Source organism: Diabrotica virgifera, chromosome 10 (genome assembly GCF_917563875.1).
Source record: "Diabrotica virgifera virgifera chromosome 10, PGI_DIABVI_V3a".
NCBI lineage: Eukaryota > Metazoa > Arthropoda > Insecta > Coleoptera > Chrysomelidae > Diabrotica > Diabrotica virgifera.
The window spans coordinates 11608617-11633715 of NC_065452.1; the positions used below are offsets into that span (position 1 = coordinate 11608617).

The following is a 25099-nucleotide window of genomic DNA, read 5'->3' on the forward strand; positions in this document are numbered from 1 at the left end:
GCTATATTAGACTGGTACAGATTTTTAATAAGTGTCACCAGGTGCATTGGTGCGCCCATTTCTATTAAAATTGACCACAGATTTATCCAGCTTACACAATCAAATGCATTTTGGTAGTCAACGAAGCATGTAATCATAGATACTTGAAATTCTCTAGACTTTTCAGTGAGTTGTCTCAGGTTCAGTATTTGTTCGCTTGTACCTTTACCCTTTACAAACCCCGCTTGTACCTTTACCCTTTACAAACCCCGCTTGTTCCTGAGGTATTTGGTAATGTAGATAGGTTTCTAATCTGTTTTTGATGATGTGTAACAAGATTTTACTAGCATGTGTTATTAGTGACAGTGTGCGGTAGTTTTCACATCTGGTAGTAGTTCCTTTTTGTGTAGCGGGATATAAATTGAGGTACACCAATCAAATGGCCATTTTCCTGAATTCCAAACAGCGACACAGATATAATGGATGATATGTAATCCTTCTCCATATACGGACTCTTAAAAGTGCTTGTGCATCGCTGCTTAAAAGTATTCCCCGCCTTTTCTTGACTTTCCAACCGGTCTGTTTCCTGCATTCTAGCGTTCAGTGATATTTTTGGTAGCCTATCCTCCCCCATTCTTATCTTATGTCCGGCCCATTGCAATCTTTGTATTCTAATGAAGTGTGACAGGGGTGTTTCCTTATGAAGTAGTTGATAATGCTCGTTGTTGTATCGAATGCAGAAGATTTCGTTTTCCCTCGCAGGTTCAAGTATTCTCCTCATTACTTTTCTTTCGAATGTGTCGAGTTTACTTTTGGATGTTTCTTTCAGGACCCATGCTTCACTGCCATGGATTCGACCAATAGCACTATTGGCCGAAATAAGGTTTTATAGATTCTCATCTTTGTATTTCGGTGGACACTTATAGACCGAAATATATGGGAGAGGGCAAAATAAGCTCTGTTTGCTTGCGTATTCTATTCTGTATTTCTCCATCTTCTGATCCGTCGGCATATTCATGTATAAAGATATACAAGAATGTGGTTGTCCTTCACTATTTTAAAAAAGATTAGTGTATGGTTTATATTCCTCCCAGAGTTGTTTCAGGAATTTAGTTGCTCCTATAGGATCACCTTGATTGAAATCTTCCTTCATTTTTAGTAGTTGGTCGTTTTCGTATCTCCTCTTCTTTTTTTGCATAATTTGTCTGCTTTTTTTTCGTTTGTCTCTAAATGTTTTGCCCTTTTCTCTTGTTCTTATTTGAGTAGACTGCACACTTAGTTCATTTCTTTTGTCTATTGCTTGTTGATAGTCTTCATCAAACCAAAGTTCTTTTCTTTGATGTTTTTTTTAATTCCTATCTATCTTAGCCGTTTCCTCTGTCAACCTTTTAATCTTACTCTATTCTTCTTGATTGTTCTTTGTTTTTGTATTGTAATATCGGACTCTGAGATTAGTCCTTTAATTTTCTTTTCGTTGGTAAATTTTCACAATATTTTGAACAATATCATGAGTTTTTAACTATGTTCATTATCATAAGTTCATCACAAATTCACAACGGATATAATTCACAACGAAAATTATAGAATAAAACACTTGTAGGTATGTTTAATAGTAATATATTACTATACTACAAAAATATAAACGTATTTTTCTTTTAAACATTAAAAATCCACTTTAGGATAGAACATTATAACATATAAAGATAAAGCTTTGATAAATATGGCACCTATCATAGGATTATAAATTAAGGTACACATTTTGGCCTATTATAAAACTAGTCATTGGTATTATTTATTAAAATAAACAATAAGCTAGTTACTTCTTCCACTGATTTTGCAGGTTTGTTTCTTTTGCAATTGCAGTTTGAAAATTTAAGATTCTAAACAGATCAAATGACCAACTGAAGCAGGAAAAACACTAGTTTATTAACTACTCTAAAGTAAGTATCCACTATGTTCGCGCTCCTTTGTGCTCCGCGCTCCTGCAACTGCTCTACATAGTACAACAGTGTGCGCTCCGGCTCGGCGCTTCAATCGGTGGCGGTTTATAGTAGAGGTGATGCAGGGAGCGCGGGCGCAAGAGGTTCGCGAACATAGTGGATACGCGCCTTTAGGTTCTATATATGGTCGAACTGCACCGATCTGTTTAATGGATAAAAATTATTTGATATGTAATTTTTTAGTATGTTAACAATTATAAAAAACAGGGGGTGCTCGATATAATTTTGTTCTGACTATAATTAATTAATAATAAAATTAAAAAATGACTTGTTTTATTAATTAAAAAAAATTCGGCTCGGACAGGTATTATTTTAGATTTTTTAGATCATTCGAAGCAAAAAAGGTCTTTTGTATTTTTTCTCTTAAGTTGACCGTGATCGAGTTATAAAGAATTTAAAATTGAGAAAACAACGAAAGATGACGATTTTCGAGGCTCACAAACATAAGTAAAAATATCATTTTTGAAATTACGAAGTACCTAAGTTCAAGTTCAAACATTATTCTATTGATTCTATCTTGATCAGTATTTTGGACTCATTTCATTTTAATATATTATTTTTTAGTTGTTAATACCGTCTTCCCATCCGGCCCTGATCGGCCGTCTTCCCATAAGGAAGCTTCCTCATTAAAAAGTAAAAAAATATATTTTAAAATATTATATGGCAAAAGCTGTTATCGGGACCTGATAGAAGAAGGTTTAAACTTGAATTTAAGTACTTGATGATTACAAAAATAATATTTTTTACTTTTGTTTTTGAGCCTTGAAAATCGTCATATCTCTTTTTTTAGTTTTAGATTGTTTATAACTCGAAAACGATCAGCTTAAAAGAGTAAAATTACAAAAGACCTTTTTTGTTTCGAATGATGCCAAAAATCTAAAATAATATCTGCCGGTGCCGAATTTTTTTTTATTTCTAAAAAAACAGTAATTTTTAATTATTAATTAATTAAAATCAGAACAAGATTATATCGGACACCCCTTGTTTTTTATCATTGGTAGCATACTAAATAATCAAATAATTTTTATCCATTAAACAGATCGGTGCAGTTCGAGCTTACATAGAATCCTCTACTAAACTGGTAGCAAAATAATGATAAAAAATTTCTTTTTATCACATAAAAATATAAATTATATTATGGCACTGTTATATTTACAAACTTATAAATAGTTATTATGGCACTGGTAATGTGGTCAGATGATCTGGGCATTGACTGAACTAAATATCAAAACATTATGGCATAACTCACTGAAAAAATTTGAAAAAAAAACGAGCAACTGGTGAGATTAATCGTGACCAGACATCTCGTAATGCGACAGTTCGTAACTGCACAAATGGTAACGGTCAACTCGTAACGGCAACAGTTCGTAACTGTGGCAGTTCGTAACTATACAAATTTGTAAGTTTACAATTCGTAACGTCAAAATTGAATTATTCTGTTTATTTTTGTTAACGGGGAAACTAACTGTTATTACAGTTATAATTGAGATTATACTTGTCAATTTAACGAATCAGCATCAGGATAAAGATTTTTAAATTTTCTCCTTGAAATATGAAACATCTTTCATATTTCGTGTTTCAGAATTATATTAAAAGTATTTAAACGCAAACAAACATTTAAATACTTACATACAAACTTTTAAAAATACTTTTAAAAGTTTATCCCTCTTCTTGTTCCTTTTGCTTTTCCAAAATATGCAAAAATATTGTTAAAAGTTGGTAAGTATTTAAATATTTGTTTGTGTTTAAATACTTTTAATATATAACACGCAATATGAAATATGTTAAAAATGTTTATCCTGATGCTGATTCATTAAATTGATAAACATAATTTCAATTATGTATAACTAATAATAGTTAGTTTCCATGTTACCAAAAATAAACAGAATAATTCAATTTTGACGTTATGAATTGTACCGTTACGAATTTGTATAGTTACGAATTGTCGTCGTTACGAGTTAGCCGTTACGAGTTAGCCGTTACCATTTGTACGGTTACGAAATGTCGCGTCACGAGATGCCATGGAACCGAGATTACTAGATATAACAAAAAAAAGCACGAAAGAACATAGTAATCATCCTAGTTGACGAACTAAAAACTAAATCAAAACAATTCAAGATCAAAAGAATTTTAAATACTTGATCCATCAATAATCAGATGATAAGTTTTGTTCTTTTATGAATAAAATTTTTTTAGTCATGTACACAAAAACTTAAAGCAGTGCAAACCAGAGGGAAGAAATTGTCTGGGCCGATTCAACTACAACTACTGGATATAATACGATATATAAGAACAATACTAAGAATCTAAGAAACGAAACGAACAAGAACAAAACTAATAACTAAAAAACTACGACTCTAAGAGAATAATACGAACAAGACAAATGTCTTGCATGGCCTATAATGCCAGAACTATTAAGTAAAACCTGGTTTATTCTTACCACGAACTTGTGTCAATTCATGACATCTAAGAAACAACCATTAGTAATCACAAAACATGAACAAAATAACAAAATGAAACAATATACTTCCCAACAAATTAGTTGATAAAACCGTATCTTAATCTTATTACAAAGTCATTTGTATTTGAGTAGCATCATTAAATTTAGAGAGGTAAATATACTGAATAGGAGGTGTATATAATAATTCAAAGTACTGTCTATCCAAAATCAATTAAAAATTGAAATTTTACGAGTAGGTTCAAATATAATATTACTCAACAGATCTGTTTTACTGCAAGAAGCGCTTTACGCAACGTAACCAAACTGTTAGAAGATCCTCGTATTATCGCTGCACCTCAATCCGTGCAACGAGAATAATTACGATAATATCGTGCATAGCTTGGTTACGTGTGGTTACGTTGCGTTCAGTGCTTCGTGCAGTAAAACAGATCTGTTAAATAATATATTTGAACCTCCTCGTAAAATTTCAATTTTCAATTGACTTTGGGTAGATAGTACCTACAATAGAGAGATTACGTTCTCCCTTTACCGGAAACTTAACCACTTTATTCAAATACAAATGACTTTGTAACAATCTTAAGATTCAGGATCTCTCAAATATCTTGATAGGAACTATACATTTAAACACTTAATGAATTAAACTCTCGCGTCCCCCAACTTGATGACGCCAAAGAAGGATTTGCCAGTTTCGAACTTTGAAAGCATTCCTTCGGTTATGTCTTCAATGGAGAGTTTATCATTAGCTGAGAAGTGTTCCACACCCCCTGTGAAGCATGTGTGGCCTTTGAGTTTTCTCTCTGCGGAGTGGATGGTGTTGGTGCATTGGAAGATCATTTGGTCGTTCTTAAGAACTCTGTAGCCAGTAACATCGTGCTCGTCCAGATAGTAAACCTGAAATTAAAAAATTTAAAAATATTATTACTGATCCAAAGAATCTTAAGGAGGAGATACATATCCGCGCCGCGAACTCCGCGCCGTGCGTTCGTGGCGCGGTTAATGTCCGTTAAAATTTTTCATTTTGACGAACCTTCCGCGATCCAGAGGAAACTTACGAGCATTTAGTAATTGTAGATAATTAGTATTAAATGTGGGTGCCTACATTGGATCCATTTTTCTCCGATCAGATCAGATCCGATATCGGCAGACCGACGTCGGGAGTAGCTTCTCCTATTCTCATCGAGAAATGTTTGGTTTCATTCCGATTGGTTGCAAGTTGAGTTTCAAGTTTGTTGCAAGCTGGTTGTAAGATGGTTGCAAGTTGGTTGCAAGTTGGGGGTTGCAAGTTGGTTGCATGTTGGGGGTTGCAAGTTGGTTGCATGTTGGGGATTGCAAGCTAACATGTTTAAATATATTCAATGTCATCATCTCCTTAACACATCTTCATCGGAACTCATTGTCGGTGGTCGGTGGTCGGAAGTTAACGGAACCAATGTAAGCACCCTCGCAGGAAAATCGGCCTATATCGGATCTGATCTGATCGGAGAAATATGGACCCAATAGGGCTTTTCATCGATTGTCATTTGTTTCGAGCTTCTGTCATATGTTGTATAATCTGTGTATAATATTAATATACACGGATTATACGATATATGACAGAAGCTCGAAAAAAATGACTGTGAATGAAAAGCCTTATGTAGGTGCCGCCTATCGGATCGGATCGGATCTGATCGGATCGGAGAATAACGGATCCAATGTAGGTGCGGCCTAAGACCAAATGTTTACCTTGTTAAAATCGTAAAAATTTTCGAATTTTAAGGGATTTTCCTGAAAATTTTAGGGACTACCTTTTTCGCTTTCCGGTGACACAATTATAATATATCTGCTTGCTCCATCTGCTTTGCTTCACCAGAAACAAAGTTAAATTTTTAATTTATGAATGTTTTTGTTATATTGATAACGATTTCCAAAGTGAAAGTCGAAATCTAATTCTGTATTTCTCACGCCGATAAGAAGACAACAATGAAATGACCTTTTTTACATTGGTCCGCATGTATATTTTCTATTTCAGCTTCTATTTCCCTTCAGATATCGGCTTTAAGTTGTTTTTTTAAATGGTCCTTTGTTGAGGATCCCACAATAATGATTTTCCACGGTAAACATCAATAAGTTTGATATTTCCTTCCGACCACTCCATTACTAACAAATATTCAACTCAGGCGCCCCAAAACCAACAAACCACTCGCAAACCCGTCCAAATACGTATTGCGAACCATCAAAGCATTTGTTAAAAAGCCGACAGAAGTTAGATCGTGGTGCGCCGTGTGCGAGCCGTTTGTGTGCCACTTGAAAACACGTACTAATCTAACAAATATGCAGCGCGCGAGCGGCTCGCACACCGAGCAGAGCGCATATGTATATCCGCCTTTAGGACAGTGGTTTTAATGAATCTCAAACGAATCTTTTAAAATAATATACAGGGTGTTTAAGGATATATAGGATTCCTGAGTTTAAAATAGGTCGATTTATGCTAACTTACCTTAGTACGAAAGTTGATAATAACCGAAATACAGGGTGTCATAGTTAAACTTTTATTTTATTTATTCTTGAATATTTCCTGACAGGCACGGGATAACAACACGAAATTTGGTCAGTGGGGTTTTTTGGGACGAGAAATCTAAATTCGCCACCAAAAATGATGTATTGCCCAGAGGGCGCCACATACGTCTTTCAGCGCTCATTTAATACGTTCAATTTTCTTTATCCCCCACTCTTTATACTTTTTGAATCAAAACTTTTATTCTATTAATATTTTTACTTAAAAAAGGTATACTAGATTCATCTCGCTAAACTCAACTGCTCTCAAGATAAACGCATTTTAATTCTGCGGTTCAACATAATTTTTTGCATAACATCATTGTAGTTACACTATAATAATAAATAAAATTAACGGAAAAAATAAACTTGAATCCATAATAATTGTGCAAGTTCTCATATTTATGTCATTGCATCGCAAATCCCATTTAAAAGAATTTGCGATACATTTTTGGAAATTATTATGGTTTTAAGTTTATTTTTCGGGTGTAACTACAATGATATTATGCAAAAAATTATGTTGCATAGCAGTTTAAACTGCGTTTATCTCGAAAACGGTTGAGTTTAGCGAGATGAATGTAGTATATCTTATTTATGTAAAAATATTAAGAGAATAACAGTTTTGATTCAAAAAGTATGTAGAGTGATGTATAAAAAAATTGAACGTATTAAATGAGCGCTGAAAGACGTATGTGGCGCCCTCTGGGCAATACATCATTTTTGGTAGCGAATTTAGATTTCTCATTCCAAAAAAACCCCCGCCTACCAAATTTCCTGTTGTTATCCCATGCCTGTCAGGAAATATTCAAGAATAAATAAAATAAAAGTTTAATTTTGACACCCTGTATTTCGGTTATTATCAATTTTCGTAAATGTAAGTTAGCTTAAATCGACATATTTTAAGGTCAGGAATCTAAAGTTAAGCTATGTCCCATTCTTTACCAAACTCCCTGTACAGGGTGTCTCATTAAGAACTTAGTGTAATATTTTCGAGATATTTGTAGTTAAAAATGAAACGGCACATTTATTTTGATTAATGTATTATGCCCCTTCGTTTTTAACTTCAAGAGTATATTATTTACATATAAAGTACTGGGAAATCTAAAAATTATTCTAACATGGCAGTTCCGTCATTGGCGTAGAATTTTAAAGTGTTAACCATTCACTATCCCTTGTCATACGCCTCTGGTAGTAGCCAGAAACTATTATTGAACATAATTTAGTAGATACAACACCTACACTTTCTGCCAAGTATGATACAGATATATCAAATAGTTTTAAATTACTGAATACAAATAGTTCGTAAACTTTTACATAAAGAATAAATTATTTAAAAAAAATGATACTTGAAAACTATTTGACATATCCATGACGAAGATTTTTCAAATAAAATTTGTTTCTTGATAAAAAACAAAGAACATGGTCTTTACTAAACTTAAATCCAACAATTAGACCTTAAGATATTGTAAAATTAGTGCATTATACTGCAAATTGCAAAATAATTATTTTTAGAAGCTTTTTCGATCAGAACTCGGCTTTTACGCATGAAAATAAGCGTTTAGACCAGGGCGCATCAGTAAAAATATTAGTACTTTTGGACGTTGAGAGGTGACTCAAATTTTTTTGCAGAAATTGCTTGAAAATAACTCAAATAACAATATTTGAGTTATCCTCCCTCGCGAAAAGGTCCGGAACATTGTTTAAATAATCAAAATGTCAAAAAATGAAGGAAAAATTCGATTTTTTTCTTCGTTTTTTGACTATAACTTTAAAAGTATTCATTTTAGAGAAAAGTTGTACTAACATAAAAGTTGCATAATTAAATTTCCTACAATATAAAATTGGTTAAAAATTTAAACAATAGTCATCCTTGTTGCAAAATAGCAATAATTGCGAAAAAACCATACAAAAACAAGTATTCGCATTTTACGTTTGTCAACCATTTATGCTACACTTAGGACCTTCATATTTCACCCAGAAAAACTTTATAATACAATAAAACAATACTGTAAATTTCATTAAGATCAATTCAATAGATATTGCAAAATAAATTTTGCAATCCAGCTTTCGCAAATAAAATTCATTTTTTCAAAATGTTAGAGGACTAAAAATAAATTAGATAGCAAGTTGAGCAAGCATTTTTTTTTGCTCATAGGAGTATACAGTACCTTTCATACACAATTTTCAAAACTAAAATCGATTAACTATCACGGCGTCAGGAATTTTTTTAAATAAACATTAATTATTGGTGCTACGCGCAGGACAGCGGATAGTTTGCTCTGATCTTGCATTCCAATGACCTTTGATAATGATTGATACATTTTAATTTTTATTATAGTTCGATATAAATAAATAAATTTGTTTATTGCAAAATAAAAACACATACTCTATCCTTTGAAATAACACTTTTATTAGCAAAAACTTTCTTTTTCATATATTTTAACTTAGAGAATAAAAGTTTATTATTTTTAAACATATGCAATTGTTTAAACAATATTTAACAAACAATAATACAATTAGTTTGCTTTTTGTGGAATTAAAATATTAAAATACAACAAAATATAGAGTAAGAAAATAATATATTAGATAAAGATTGGAAGAAATATTGGTGGAAATCAAATTAATGTTTATTTAAAAAATTTGCTGACGCCGTGATAATTAATCGATTTTAATTTTGCATATTGCAAATGAAAGGTACAGTACACTTCTATAAGCAAAAAAAAATTCAACTTGCTATCTGCCTTATTTTCAGTCCTGCAACATTAAAAAAAAATGAATTTTTTTTGCGAAAGCTGGATTGCAAAATTTATTTTGCAAAATCTATTAAACCGATCTTAATGAAATTTACAGAGTTGTTGAACTATATCATAAAGTTTTTCTGGGTAAAATATGAAGGTCCTTAGTATAGCATAAACGGTTGAAAAACGTAAAATGCGAATACTTGTTTTTGAATGGGTTTTTTCGCAATTATTGCTATTTTGCAACAAGGGTGACTATTTTTTAAATTTTTAACCAATTCTATATTATAGGAAATTTTATTACGCAACTTTTACGTCAGTACAACTCTTCTCATAAATTAATAGTTTTAAAGTTATAATCAAAAATCTAATAAAAAAAAACGAATTTTTCCTTCATATTTTGACATTTTGATTATTTAAACAATGTTCCGGGCCATTTTGAGTGGGAGGATAACTCAAATATTATTATTTGAGCTATTTTCAAGCAATTTCTGCAAAAAAATTTGAGTCACCTCTCAACGTCCATCTCAAAACAGATGCGCCCTGGACTAGTTGCAAAGTCTCGTTTTAAAGCTATTTCATAGACTTCCAAAGTTCATTAAATTACGTTATATTTATTTGTATTAAAGTTTTACCCGTTTGAAGTTATAATTTTCTTAAAAAAATTTTACATTAATTTGTTTATAAAGATATTAAGCAAATTTGAGCAATAAACATTTATACTTTAATTAACAGTAATGATAGAAAACCTCAAAAGAAGATTTTGAGCTTAGGAAAATGTCTGTAGGTGTACTTTGGCCAAGATATCGATATTTTAATAGCGCGCTCTGAGGCGCAACATCTGCGCACAGCGTAAAGGTTAGCGCGCTAACCTCTGGATACCAATTATAATTTATATGTGTATACGTTATCTTCATTTTTGAAGATCCTAATACAATTTTATCATATAATTCTTATAATTAAATCGTCATACAGTACCTCGTATCACCTTTCATTCTATTTACTTTTTCTTAGATTTTTTGTACTAAATGAGAAAAAAAAACATGAAAAACTAAGATTTTAGCAATACAATCTGAAAGAAAGTAGTTGTTCTTATGTATTAATACTATTTTTTCAAATATTTTCGTTCGTGCATCTGCATTGAGATACAGGAAATCTTAGATTTCTTCTTATTGGAGACATTCAAATTGAAACTTTTGGAGCTCCAGAGTCTCATTATCTATAACCCATATAAAAGTGGACCGAGTTCTTTTGCAGCATCATCATTGCATATAAAACGAGCATTTCATGTTTGTGGCGTACACACAATTAAGGTGCCTTGATTTGCAAAAGAACTATATCAATTTTTATATGGATATCATATAGATAATGAGACTCTGAAGCCCCAAAAAGTTTTAATTTTAATGACTCCAAGAACAGACTTAGTAGTACCATGTAACTATAAAAATTGCTCTAAAAACTAATGTAGATGTAAAAAAGCTGAGACTTCCTGTATATTTCGATGAAGGTGTACGAAAGAAAATGTTTGTAAAAATTGTACTAATAAATAAGAATAACTTCCTTAAGTTATTTTTCTGAAATATGTTTTTCGTGTTTTCTTTTCTCATTCAGTACAAAAAATCGAAGAAAAAGTAAATATAATGAAAGGTGATACCAGGCAATTTATGATTATTTAATTAAAATAATTATATAATAAAATTGTATTAGGATCTTCAAAAATGAAAAATGAAGATAACGTATACATATATAAATTATAATTTGTATCGAGAGGTTAGCGCCCGAACCTTTTCGCTGTGAGCCGATCTTGCGCCTCAAAGCGCGCTATTAAAATATTGATATTTTGGCCCAAAAAACCTACGAAAATTTTCCTAAGCTCAAAATGTTCCCTTTAAGTTCTTCTATTATTAATTTTACTTAAAATGTTTATTACTCAAATTTGTTTAAAATCTTTATAAACAAATTAATGTACACCTTTTTAAGAAAATTATTACTTCAAACAGGTATAATTTTAACACAAATAAAGACAAAGTAATTTAACCAACTTTGTTTGGAAGTCTATGACTTAAGCTTCAAAATGAGACTTTGTAAAGCTCATTTGCAAGCATAAAAGCCGAATTATGATCGAAAAAGCCTCGAAAAATAGCTATTTGACAATTTGCAATTTGAATTAGGCACTAATTTTATAATATCTTGAGTTCTGATTATTGGATTTAAGTTTGGTAAACGCTATTTTCTTTGTTTTTTATTAAGGAATAAATTTAATTTGAAATTTTTTTTTATCTTTTTTAGTTTATGAGCTAGAGCCTTATAAACAATTTATGAACAATTAAATTATTTATAACAATGTTTTGACCACTCGGATCGAAATCCACTCTCGAAATTCGTAATCAGCAGCCAAAAATTCATCAGAAACCGTTGAGTTCGTCCATCAGAATTGAAAAGGCATAAAAAGACCAGTAAGGGCAATCCGTATTTTATAGATTTGAGAATTAATTTTACAAGTAAAAGTTGTAAAAGTAAACTAACAATGAATACAAATCAGACCAATCGCTGATATTTTAGAACTCTACCTGTTCGTTTTAACTATTTTAGATTTTTATGGTCTTAATTTCCTTTTCGTCTTATATTGATCAAGTATTCCCGCATGATTACTTTGTAGAACTCAACTTCTAGTAAGTTTAATGGTTTGGCCTCTAGGGAGTGTATGCGAAATTGATCGGAAGTAAGGCTTTGAGAACCAAAGCTTGTCCCATGACGTATTTGAAACAGAAAGTTGCAAAACATCTTCCGAGGAAAATATACCACATTATAACTTAAATAAAAGAAAACTTAAATGGGAAATAAGCCACAATTTTACCTAAAAATGATTTTATTACCGTTTCGACGCCCAAGTCGGGTGTCGTTGTCAAAATACAAAATAATACTAAATAAACAAAAATGTTGTTGCTTAGTAAAAAATTCTTCTAATAATTTATTTAATCTGACTCATTTATATCGGCAATTCAGACACGTATTATACATTTTAAAGTAGACGACTTTAAAATGATATTGCCAATATTGATGAGTTGCGTTCCTGGGACGACTTTACTAAAAGATAGTTCATTCGATTACATGAAATCAATCCCAACTCAAGAATATCCGCCACAAAAAATCATAGCATGTGATCTGTCTTTAAAAAGACAACCAAATGTAACGGTGGCACTGAAATTCTCGCGTTAGAGATTCCATAGTAAATCACGAGGGAAAACCAGGAAAAACCTCGTGATACTAGCCCGACATCGTAAGTATTTGGGTTTACATTTAGTTTACTCTCAAAACTAATACCAAATTCTGACTTGATATTTTAAATTTTAAATAATACTAAAATACTAAATATGTACTAACTCGATATGTTACTGATTTACTAATTGTGGTATTTTCTTTCTATTGACTTCCTCCTTTAATATGGGTAACCACATCCTACTGCATTCTACCGAGGAATTTGCGACACAATTGGTTTCATTTAGCATAATTAGAGCCGCTTCTTTGATTTTTCTCTTTTTACTATCTGCTTCTTTTAGGACTATACTTGAATCTCTCCACTTTATAAATAAATATTTATAAATAAGGAATTGTCAAGATTGGATCGAATGGAACAGAACAACTTAGAACGGGATCCTACAACATTCACAAGAAATAATACGAGGAAAATATCAATACCATATGTAAAAGGACTATCCGAGAAACATATGGTATTGATATTTTCCTCGTATTGTTTCTTGTGAATGTTGTAGGATCCCGTTCTAAGTTGTTCTGTTCCATTCGATCCAATCTTGACAATTCCTTATTTATAAATATTTATTTATAAAGTGGAGAGATTCAAGTATAGTCCTAAAAGAAGCAGATAGTAAAAAGAGAAAAATCAAAGAAGCGGCTCTAATTATGCTAAATGAAACCAATTGTGTCGCAAATTCCTCGGTAGAATGCAGTAGGATGTGGTTACCCATATTAAAGGAGGAAGTCAATAGAAAGAAAATACCACAATTAGTAAATCAGTAACATATCGAGTTAGTACATATTTAGTATTTTAGTATTATTTAAAATTTAAAATATCAAGTCAGAATTTGGTATTAGTTTTGAGAGTAAACTAAATGTAAACCCAAATACTTACGATGTCGGGATAGTATCACGAGGTTTTTCCTGGTTTTATCTCGTGATTTACTATGGAATCTCTAACGCGAGAATTTCAGTGCCACCGTTGCATTTGGTTGTCTTTTTAAAGACAGATCACATGCTATGATTTTTTGTGGCGGATATTCTTGAGTTGGGATTGATTTCATGTAATCGAATGAACTATCTTTTAGTAAAGTCGTCCCAGGAACGCAACTCATCAATATTGGCAATATCATTTTAAAGTCGTCTACTTTAAAATGTATAATACGTGTCTGAATTGCCGATATAAATGAGTCAGATTAAATAAATTATTAGAAGAATTTTTTACTAAGCAACAACATTTTTGTTTATTTAGTTTTATTTTGTATTTTGACAACGACACCCGACTTGGGCGTCGAAACGGTAATAAAATCATTTTTAGGTAAAATTGTGGCTTATTTCCCATTTGAATATACTTGATTATAAAAATGCCACAAGAAAATAGCTTCAGAACAACAAAAAGAAAACTTTTATGAAAGATTATACTCATCGTTTTATACCTATATAGTCACCTTGCATTGAAACTAATGTAGAAAAGATAACATGTTAATTAGCATTTTGTACTATGATTATTTATTTTAAATTCCTCAGTTCCCTTTCTACAAAATTGAAGATGTCTAAAAACTTCATTCGCATTCAAAATATAAATTCCTAATTTTTAAAATATTCGCAGTAACAATTTACAATACTGCTGTTTTCAAAAGATACTGATAATAACATCAAAACAATACACAATGAATTTATATTTTATTTATTGTACCAGGAAAACTTACAGAAAAGTATACAGTAACCAAAAAACAATCAGATATTATTAGTTGTCCTTTCCATATTAGTCCATGTGTGAGGCCACTTTCGTATGAAAAATGTTTCTGATTCGATTTCTTTGCGGATTCCTGTTCAAAAATGTCTCCTTTAAACAAATCAGAAGGGTGCCGGGTAAAACAATTTTTTAAGCAAATTCAAATTACTTTTTTGCCTCGGAAAATGTATTTTTAGGTTTCTTGGGTAATTATAAACAATAAAGGTCTCTTGTGATATATCTGAAAAGTTGATAATTTTTGAGTTTTAAGCGATTTAAAATCTGAAAAATGCGAGAATATGCGTTTGCGATGCTTGAAAACTCTTAAGTTTTAATAAAATGACAGATCTTTTTTATTTAAGATGACCCAAAAATGCTAAAAACATATTTTCGCGGACAAAAAAGGTGACGTTTTGAATTCGTTAAAAAAAAATTAAACAATTTCTGCCCAAAAATTTCGCCCGGCACCCTTCTGATTTGTTTATAGAGGATATTTTTTAACAGGAGAACGGTCCTGGTAGGCAAATTGTGAGGTTGATTAACGTCTGTTCCGTGAATAATCCAATTTCCATTGGAATTACGAATAGATAAATCGCCAAGTTAACACAGTGTGTAAATAAAAGTACAAGTGCACTAGTGAGTGAAAATAAATCGTCCAAAGCATCGAAAAAGTAAGATCTCTCCATTATTTACTGTAAACAGGTATTTTAGATGCCAATAATTATTCGAACAATATAAATAAAATAAAACCACTGATAAGAAATTCAAGTTTTGATGGGTCAAACAGACTTGATTTATTTTCGCAGTGCAGAGTCGGACTTATAAAATAAATCTAAAATAGTGCGAGAATTAAAAATCAATAATTTTAATTTTTACGGTGATTACGAACTGGCTTAAAGTTAATTTCTAAATTAAGTTTATAGATTGTGTCTAATATAGGTCTATTTTTTAAACTAACCTTATATTTTATATTGTATTCTATACAGATTTTTCTAATTGTAACATTTAGCGGGGCACTTTTAGAAAATGGAAAGAAAGGATAATGACACAGGAAGTGAAACCGATGACGAAACGAAACGCAAAAGAGAAAACTTGGATGATTGTTTTAATAGAAGTAAAATTACAAAACGGTCACCAAGCAAAGCAGGCAACGAAAAAAATGAAGACATGGAAAATGTTATGATTACGATGATGAGAGAGCTCATGAATAAAAATGATGAAATGCTTCAGGAAATAAAACAAATAAGAAAAGAACAACAACAAACCAATAAAGAGTTAATGGATGTAAAAGTAGAGAATCAAAAACTAAAAAAAGAAGTAAAATTGCTACATGAAAGAATGGAGCAACTGGAGAAATTTAGCAAAAAGAAAAGCTTGATCGTAACTGGGTTGAAAGTACAAACAAATGATGATAAGAAATTAAAAGAAGAAATGGAAAATTTCATAGCCCAAGAGTTGCAAACACAAATAAAACTAAGAAGTGCAACAAAAATAGGAGAAACAGTATGCGCAATAGAGACAGAAACTTTCACGGATAAAATGGAAATCCTAAACAAGAAAAGTAAACTAAAACAGCATAAAGACCGTATCTATATAAACAACGATTTGACATCGAAAGAAAAAGAAATACAAAAGGAAATAACTAAAATAGCAAAGGAAGAAAGAAGCAAAGGTAAGCAAACGAAAATCGGCTACAAGAAATTAATAGTAAATGGCAAAATCTGGATATGGGACGAGGAGAGAGACCAGCTGATAGAAAATTCAAAAAACTAATAAACGAAGAACAGCGGCTGAAATATGGTATTGACATGGCAAAAAAAGGAATAACGACTTTGGAAAATGAGGGAAAAAACGATACAAATAAAGAAAAACATGAGGAAATAATAAAAATTGGAACCTGGAATGTACGAAGTACGTACGAAGAGGGTGCCTTAAAAAATTTAGATAATATTATGGAGAATTACAAAGTAGACATCCTGGCCTTACAAGAAACAAAACAGTTGGGAACTGAAATAGTCAAAATAGGAAAAAGAACCTTTTTTAAGAGTGGCGGGACAAACAGATATTTTGGAGTTGGATTTATGGTGACAGAAAAAATAAGTAAATTAGTTATAGACTTCCAAGCAATATCAGATAGAATATGTTATTTAAGAATAAGAGGAAAGTACAGAAAAATTAGCATCATTAATGCACATGCCCCCACTGAAGAAAAAGACCTAGAAACCAAGACAGAGTTCTATGAGAAGCTAAGTAATTTGATGGATAAAATTCAGAAATATGACATAAAGATAATCGTAGGAGATATGAATGCCAAAATAGGAAGAGAAGAGATTTACAGAAGTATAACGGGTGGAAAAAGTTTGCATAAGGAATCAAATGAAAATGGGAAAAAATTAATTGAATTTGCAACAGAAAATAAAATGAAAATTGTAAGCACAAGATTTGACCATAAGGATATTCATAAGATAACTTGGATATCTCCAGATGGAAGGACAAAAAACCAGATAGACCACGTATTAATAGAAAGTAAACATATCAGAGCAATTACCGATTCCAGAAGCTACAGAGGGGCAGATACCAATAGCGATCATATTCTAACGATAGCCAAACTTAAACAAGAGCTGCCAAGAAACCCAAGAACAGCAAAAGAAAGATTAACATACAGGATAGAATTACTTAAAGAAGAAAAAACGGCAAACAAATTTGTGGCAGAGATAAATAAAAGACTTCGTTACCCCACCGCAGAAGATATTGATGAAGAATGGAGGAATATACAGATAGCGATGACAGAAGCAACGGAACTATGTCTAGGAAAAGTACAAGCAGAGAAACGAAGAGACTGGTTTGACGAGGATTGTAAAATAGCATTGATACGTAGAAATAAAGCAAAAATAGAAAAAGACAAAAATAATACACAGGATACTACAGAAAAATATAAAATGGCAAGAAGAGAAGTAAAACAAATCTGCAGAAAAAAGAAAAGAGAACATCTTGACAAACAGTTGAAAACAATAGAAGAATCATACGTAAACAAGGAAATAAGAAATTTCTACCAAGAAGTAAAAAAATCTCGAGGAACTGCAAAGAGTAAAACAAGTTATTGTAGAGGTAAAGACGGTGTGCTTTTAGGAGAAACAACAGAAAAATTGAACAGATGGGCGGAGTATTTTGAAGAACTATTAAATGAAAATAAACAAGCAGAACCCCAGGAAATAAAACAACATGAACAGGATAACACAGAACAACAACGTGAAGAAGAACCTACACTACAAGAAGTAAAAGAAGCAATATTGAAGCAAAAAAATAACAAAAGCGCAGGAGAAAGCGGAATTCCGGCAGAGATTTTTAAAGTAGGAGGAGAAAAGCTGCAAGAAAAAATTTTCCGACTAATATTAACAGTCTGGCAAAAAGAGGAAATGCCGCAACAATGGAACAATGCACTCATCTGTCCAATCTACAAAAAAGGTGATGAAACAAGTTGCGAAAATTATAGAGGAATATCGCTATTAGAAGTGGCCTATAAAATACTTGCAAAAATCATCCGAAATAGATTGCAAAAGGAGGTAAATAAGATCATTGGAGAATACCAAGGAGGTTTTAGACCAGGAAGATCAACAACAGATCAAATATGTTTATTAAAACTAATACAGAACAACAGCTACGAACAAAATTTGGGACTACACATGTTGTTCATTGACTTTAAACAGGCTTACGACTCAGTGGACCGAGATATGCTATATGAAGCAATGAGATCCTTGGGTATTTCAGGAAAGCTGGTTAAATTAGTGAGAATGACGCTCAACAATACAAAAAACAGGATAACACTGGAAGGAAATTTTTCAAAACAATTCACAGTGAATAAAGGACTGAAACAGGGTGACCCTCTATCTACAGACTTATTTAACTTGGTACTAGAACACATAGTAAGAAGGATAAAAATTAATACAAGCGGTACCATATTTAACAACAGACAGCAGTTTATAGCTTACGCTGATGATCTAGTCATCCTAACAAGAACAAAGGAACATCTCCAAAAAATATTCCAAAAGTTCGAAGCGGAAGCAAAAAGGTATGGATTAAGAATCAACCAAGGAAAAACACAATACATGGTAATGAAAGGAGATATAAATAAAGAGGATAACTATATAAAAATGAAAGGAGAAGGAGATGAATATAAATTTAAGGAAGTAGCAGAATTCGAATACCTGGGAGTGACTGTAACCAGTACTGGAAGGGAAGAAAAAGAAATAGATAAAAGATTATTGAAGGGAAGTCGAGTTGTGGGTGCCTTAAACACGATATTAAAAGCAAAAAATGTATCAATAAACGCGAAAATCAGAATGTATGAAACGATAATACGGCCCACAGTGTTGTATGCGAGCGAAACGTGGGTAATGAATCAACAAGAGGAGAAGAAGATACAGATATGGGAAAGGAAGATCCTGAGAAAAATTTTTGGAGGTATACAGATAGCGGAGAAAACCTGGAGGAGACGAACAAATGAAGAAGTAATGAGGATGTATGGGAGACCAAAAATAACGACAAAAATACGAGCCCAAAGAGTTAGATGGCTGGGACATATTACTCGAATGCCAGAAACTAGAAACGTCAAACGAATATTGAATGACAGAGCATTGGGAAAAAGGAGACGAGGTCGACCAAGGAAGAGATGGTTAGAGGCTGCAGAGAGGGATTTGGAAGAAATCGGGGTGAAGGACTGGAGAAAGAGTGCAGAGGACCGAACAGAATGGAGAAATATTATCCAGAATTTAGAAGCCGTAGGCCTATAAGGCCTGTTAGCGCTGTTATATATATATATATATATTTTTTAACAAGAATCTACAAAGAAACCGAATCAGAACAGTCAGGCACAGGCAGCATAAATCCGGACCCCGGAAACGGACCCCCAGGGAAACTAATTGGTGACCCCTGGTCTAGTAAATAGACATAATATTCATTTCATTATGATACAATAAACAAACATTTATTTCCCACTGTTGATCGCCAACACCGATAGAGTGTTAATGTTTGGGGCGGTATTCTGGGCGAGTACGTTATCGACCCGTATTTTTTTGACAAAAATTTGAATGGAACAACTTTTTAAATTTCTGAAAACAAGATTTTTGGATCCTTCTTGAAAACCTTCCACTTAGCGTCCGAACAAACATGTGGCTCCAATTGGACGGAGCTCCTGCTCATTTTTGACGTGATGTTAAGAACTACCCTAACAGAAAATTTAAAAATAAATGGATAGGTAGAGGCGGTCCATATATTTGGTCACCTAGGTCACCAGGATTGACAAACATGGATTTTTTACGGGGTTTTAGATGGGGTTATATTAAAAATATTGTAGATCTATGTTACATTTCCTACTACTCCAGATGATAGGAAATTAAGAATTTCGAACGCTTTTTGCGTCTATAACAACAGCTATTTTAAATAATGTAAGCAAAAAATTTGAAGATATAATCAGTTGTGATTCATTTTGTATTATTTATGTATTTGTTTTAATAAAATTCTTTATGTCTCGTTATGTATTTAATTATTTTCAATGAAAAAAATTATTTTACAAATCAGCACTAAAAGTAAAGTAATTTATTTACAACTACACTCATTTCTGACAACTATGCCAAGATGATGGGTTTAAAAATCGAGAGTGACTATAATTATTATTTTTAAAATCCATTTACCGTTTAAGAAAATTGTAAATTACGCAAAAAACTATGACTCCTAGTTATAGAACATCCCTATACCATTCGAAAAAGGAACCTGTGTTTAGTATCATAATTTATTAATATACATGGTTTTCTATTTAAAAGAAGCATCACATGACATACTCAATAATCCAATAATGAAACTGTAAATTTTGAACACCCCGTAAATAAATGTGTAATAATGAATCATTTAATACATTAATTATAAGATAATTACCAGACCGTACTGTAATAAAATGACAATGCCATACAATGCCATTAATTAACTAGGTACATCTTTTGTTTTAAAATCGATTTACAGATTAAGAATTTTAATAATTGTAAATTATGCAAAAACTATGAGACCTAGGTGTAGGACATCCAAATACCATTCGAAAGAGGTAAATTTGTTTAGTATAATTATTTATTAATATACATAGTATTCCATTTAAAATAAGGATGATTTGACGCATTGAATAATCCAATAATGAAACTGTAAATTTTGAACACCCTGTAAATAAATGTGTAATAATAAATCCTTAAATACATTCAAAAAATATTCCATTATTAAGATATAAAAGTAATTTTTTTTATAATTTTTTAAATAACTTGAGAATAAGCCTTCTTTTAAAACTTTAAATTTTAAGAAAAGTCAACATAACTCAAAACACTTTGTACATAGGTATAGGCCTTATGAAACTATACCTTATTTTTTGCGGACAATTAAAACATGCAATAAAATACAGGGCGTTCCATTAGAAAAAATATAACTTTGATACGCCGCCATTTATTGAGACACCCTGTATATTTCAAAATAATTTTAAAAGGTAGCTTTTATCAACTTACAAACTACTAATTTAAATTTATTTTCAAATTTTTTACCATTTCGCTGTAATCTTCCGTCCCGTTAGTGGCGACTCACCCTGTATATTCGATCCGATGTTGATTTCGCGAAATATTCGACCGTTCCGCTTCTTGTCACACACCTTGTAAATATTATAATAAAAGTGAACCAACTTACTTGGGAATAGACCAAATACAGTCCAGAGTCTTTAATAGTAAGATATCCGTTGTTTAAGGTGAAGTGAGAGTCCATTCCCAAAGAATGTACCCAATTAGCTGCCTTCCAGTCTATGAATCGACTCTGAGGATGTCTTAGATGACCATTTCCTATAAAAAACCGAAAGAAATTACTTATTATCCAAAAATACGAAAAATTCAAAAATAGAAAAATTAAAAAATAGAAAAATAAGAAATAACTTTTAATTAAAAAATACACTATTGTATTATACTTTACTACAACTTCAACAAGAATAATAATAATTATTTCTGAGAAAAATTTATGAATCATTTGAATAACTTAAACTGGATTTTAGAGGTCTTATAATATATGTTTATAAATCATTCTAAAGATGGTCTTTTATACACGGATATAATATAACGGATTTTTTACTTATTAAATTTATGTCAGAATTAGTACAATTATATTATGGTTACTCTTAGATTTTATTATAAAGTGTCGGTAAAAAAGAAAAACTTCAAACAAAGCGTTTTTATTCTATCGACATTAGCGACAAATTGTTTATCTCGCTTGAAGCATTGTACCGGGTGTCCCAATAAGAATGGCTCTCGTCCATATCTCAGGAACCGTTTATACTACAGCTTTGAGAAAAAAATATTTATGACAAAAGTTGCCTCGGGAAAAGCCTGGAAATTATTTTCATAATTGTAGGTCCACCGCTAGAGGGCGTAATTGAAAATCAAAAATTAAAAAATCAAAATTTTGCAAAATTTACCTAATGAAAGGGCACTGGAAATCCAATCATCGTATTCTTCATAAAATTCTGCGCCTATTTGATTTCACAAGTTTAAGTCTACCTTTGCAAATAAGAGGTGGGGGTGAGTGGGAACCTTCTTATGAAAAAATGGCTGTAAGTCCGATTCTGCTAAATCGAATTTTGCATGCATGGTCTTGTTAAAAACAGCTCTTTTTCGTCAATGTAGGTGTCTTATTTTCGAAATAGCCTAATAAGTAATATGCAAGCTAGAAGGCGTTATTTAATTATTTTTGGAAATCTAGTTTTCTTTGGAGAATATTAAATACAAGTATGCATTTTTAATCCTGTATTACAAAATTAGACCAAATTAGCAACATAATACCCAAAACCGCTTGTCGATACCTTTTTTCTATCTCGAGATATCTTAAGAAACGTGTAAATTTTAAACAACTGCTAATGTCACCAGTAAACGAAGTTAAGGAAAAGTAGTATGCCATGGAAAAAACAAAGAAACATTTTCAAGATGTACACGTATATAATTAATTACAACAACAATAAGTCAAACAACATTAGAAAATATAACAAAGAAATAAAAGCAACTACTTACTTAGTGACGACCTAAATGGTTGCCCATTATTTTCTATGCAAGCATTTACTCTTTCAAGAGTAGATTGAACAGTAGTCTCAATTTCTGCTTTCGCAATGCTTTGAACGGCGTTTCGTATTCTCTAGATTCTAGATCATGTTTCCTCGAGTAGTGGGCCTAGCGACAAAAACAACGTCTTTAATCCGTCCCCATAAATAAAAGTTTAAAACAGTTAAATCTGTTCCTATTCAATCTACTCTTAAAAGAGTAAATGATTGCATCGAAAATGATCATCGTTTACATCTGGAAAATGTTTATTTGTTTTTTCCATAGCACACTACTTTTCCTTAACCTCGTTTACCGGTTACAGTAACAGCTATGTTTAAAATTTACACATTTCTTAAGATATCTCGAGATATAAAAAAGGTATCGACATGCAGTTTTCGGTTTTATGTTGCTAATTCGGTTTTATTTTGTAATATAGGATTAAAAATGCATACTTGCATTTAATATTTTCCAAAGAAAACTATATTTCTGAAAATAATTAAATAACGCCTCCTAGCTTGCATATTACTTATTAGGCTATTTCGAAAATAAGACACTTACATTAAAGAAAAAGAGCTGTTTTCAACAAGACCAAGTATGCAAAATTCGATTTAGCAGAACCGGACTTACAGCCATTTTTTCATAAGAAGGTTCCCACTCACCCCCACCTCTTATTTGCAAAGGTAGACTTAAACTTGTAAAATCAAATATGCGCAGAATTTTATGAAGAATACGATGGTTGGATTTCCAGTGCCCTTTCATTAGGCAAATTTTGTAAAATTTTGATTTTATAATTTTTGATATTCAATTACGCCCTCTAGCGGTGGACCTACAGTTATGAAAATAATTTCCAGGCTTTTATCGAGGCAACTTTTGTTATAAATATCTTTTCTCAAAGCTGTACTATAAACGGTTTCTGAGATATGGCCGAGAGCCATTCTTATTGGGACACCCGGTACGTAAAAACCTAAAAACATTGTCTTTTAAAAATAAACATTGAATCTATTTCTGGAACTGCTGTTTTACTAGAAGTGCAGCAACTTGCTGCCAAAACCAATAAAAATAAACATTAATGGTATAAACAGCCAGTTTTTGCTAAACAAACTCTGCATGATTTTTGGTATGCACTGAGGATAAAAATATTAAAAATATTTTAGCGTAACACATGTAGATGTCAACACAGACTAAAAATAATAAAAAAAACATATGGTTTCAACAAATTTACGCCATTGCCATGTAATAAATAATATACACTGCTTGTTAGAAAAAATACTGTAGATGATGATGAGTTTTAAAAATACAACTGAGAAACCATAATTGAAAACATAAAAAAAGTTTATTGAAAATCCTTTATAAAAAGTATATATTTATTAAAATCCCTTAAAGGGCTACATCAAAATCACAGAACGTTTTCAATCTAAAAAGATCATCATCAGTGTTGTTACAGAATAATCACATGCTGAGCCAATAAAGATACATTCTTAAAAACCCTTTAAATGTTTTAAAATTATGATAAATGTCCACTATTATGTATAATTCCAAGCGATAAAATTCCCGTAAAAAATGTATGAGGGATTTTCCCATAAACCCCCCAAATGTTTGGGCACGATCCAAGTAAATTATTATTGTGGTAGCATTAGTTAAACACAATGGTTTTAAAACGTTTTTGCCTCGTAGTACTTTTTCAATAAGTCAGTTTTCATCGAGATACGGCTTCTTTTTTAATATTTTTCAAAATTTCTGAGTACCTACCTAACAATATGTAAATTATAAATAAATTTTAGGTCTCTATAATCTTACTGAACCATTTAAAAATATTTGGTCGATTTTACAAATGTTTAAAATATCGCGATAAAAACTGGATTATTGAAAAAGTACTAAGAGACAAAAGTTTTAAAAATAATTTGTTTAACCCTTATCCGGACAAGGTGGGTCCAATACGCCCGAGACGCCACTTCTTTTATAATCTGATAAAAAAATTTATTAACTTTTATGCATTAATGAATTTGTTTAAAAGTATGTTTCCGCCAACATAGTCATAGTTCAAAATATTCGTTATCTTTTTTAAATTAATGCGTCGAAATAATTTTGTTACTTAAAGTGGTAGCCCGGGTCTGTCAGACCCTATTAGTGTTTGTAGATAAAGTCTAAATCTTTGTTACAAAATTTAATCTGGAGTGTAATTTTGGAGTAAGTTTTATGGACCTCCGATATTTAAAGTAACCATGGGGATAATGCGATTAAAAAATTTGCTAATATTTGCTAATAAAAGACACGAGGTCTGAAAGAAGAAGGAA

General features: G+C 31.6%; 1 protein-coding gene across 4 annotated transcripts in view; it reads right to left on the bottom strand.

Moving 5' to 3' along the window:
- Positions 1-1580: 1580 nt before the first annotated feature.
- Positions 1581-25099, bottom strand: part of LOC126878529 (protein eiger) — a 148646-nt gene continuing 125127 nt past the window's right edge. For all 4 annotated transcript variants that reach the window (XM_050641288.1, XM_050641285.1, XM_050641287.1 and 1 more), the window contains exons 5-6: positions 21415-21563; positions 1581-5331 (exon numbers count right to left, since the gene is read on the bottom strand). In XM_050641288.1, coding sequence (XP_050497245.1) covers positions 5077-5331; positions 21415-21563 — 404 coding nt within the window. In that variant the 3' untranslated portion in view covers positions 1581-5076. The remainder of the gene's footprint in view (positions 5332-21414; positions 21564-25099) is intronic.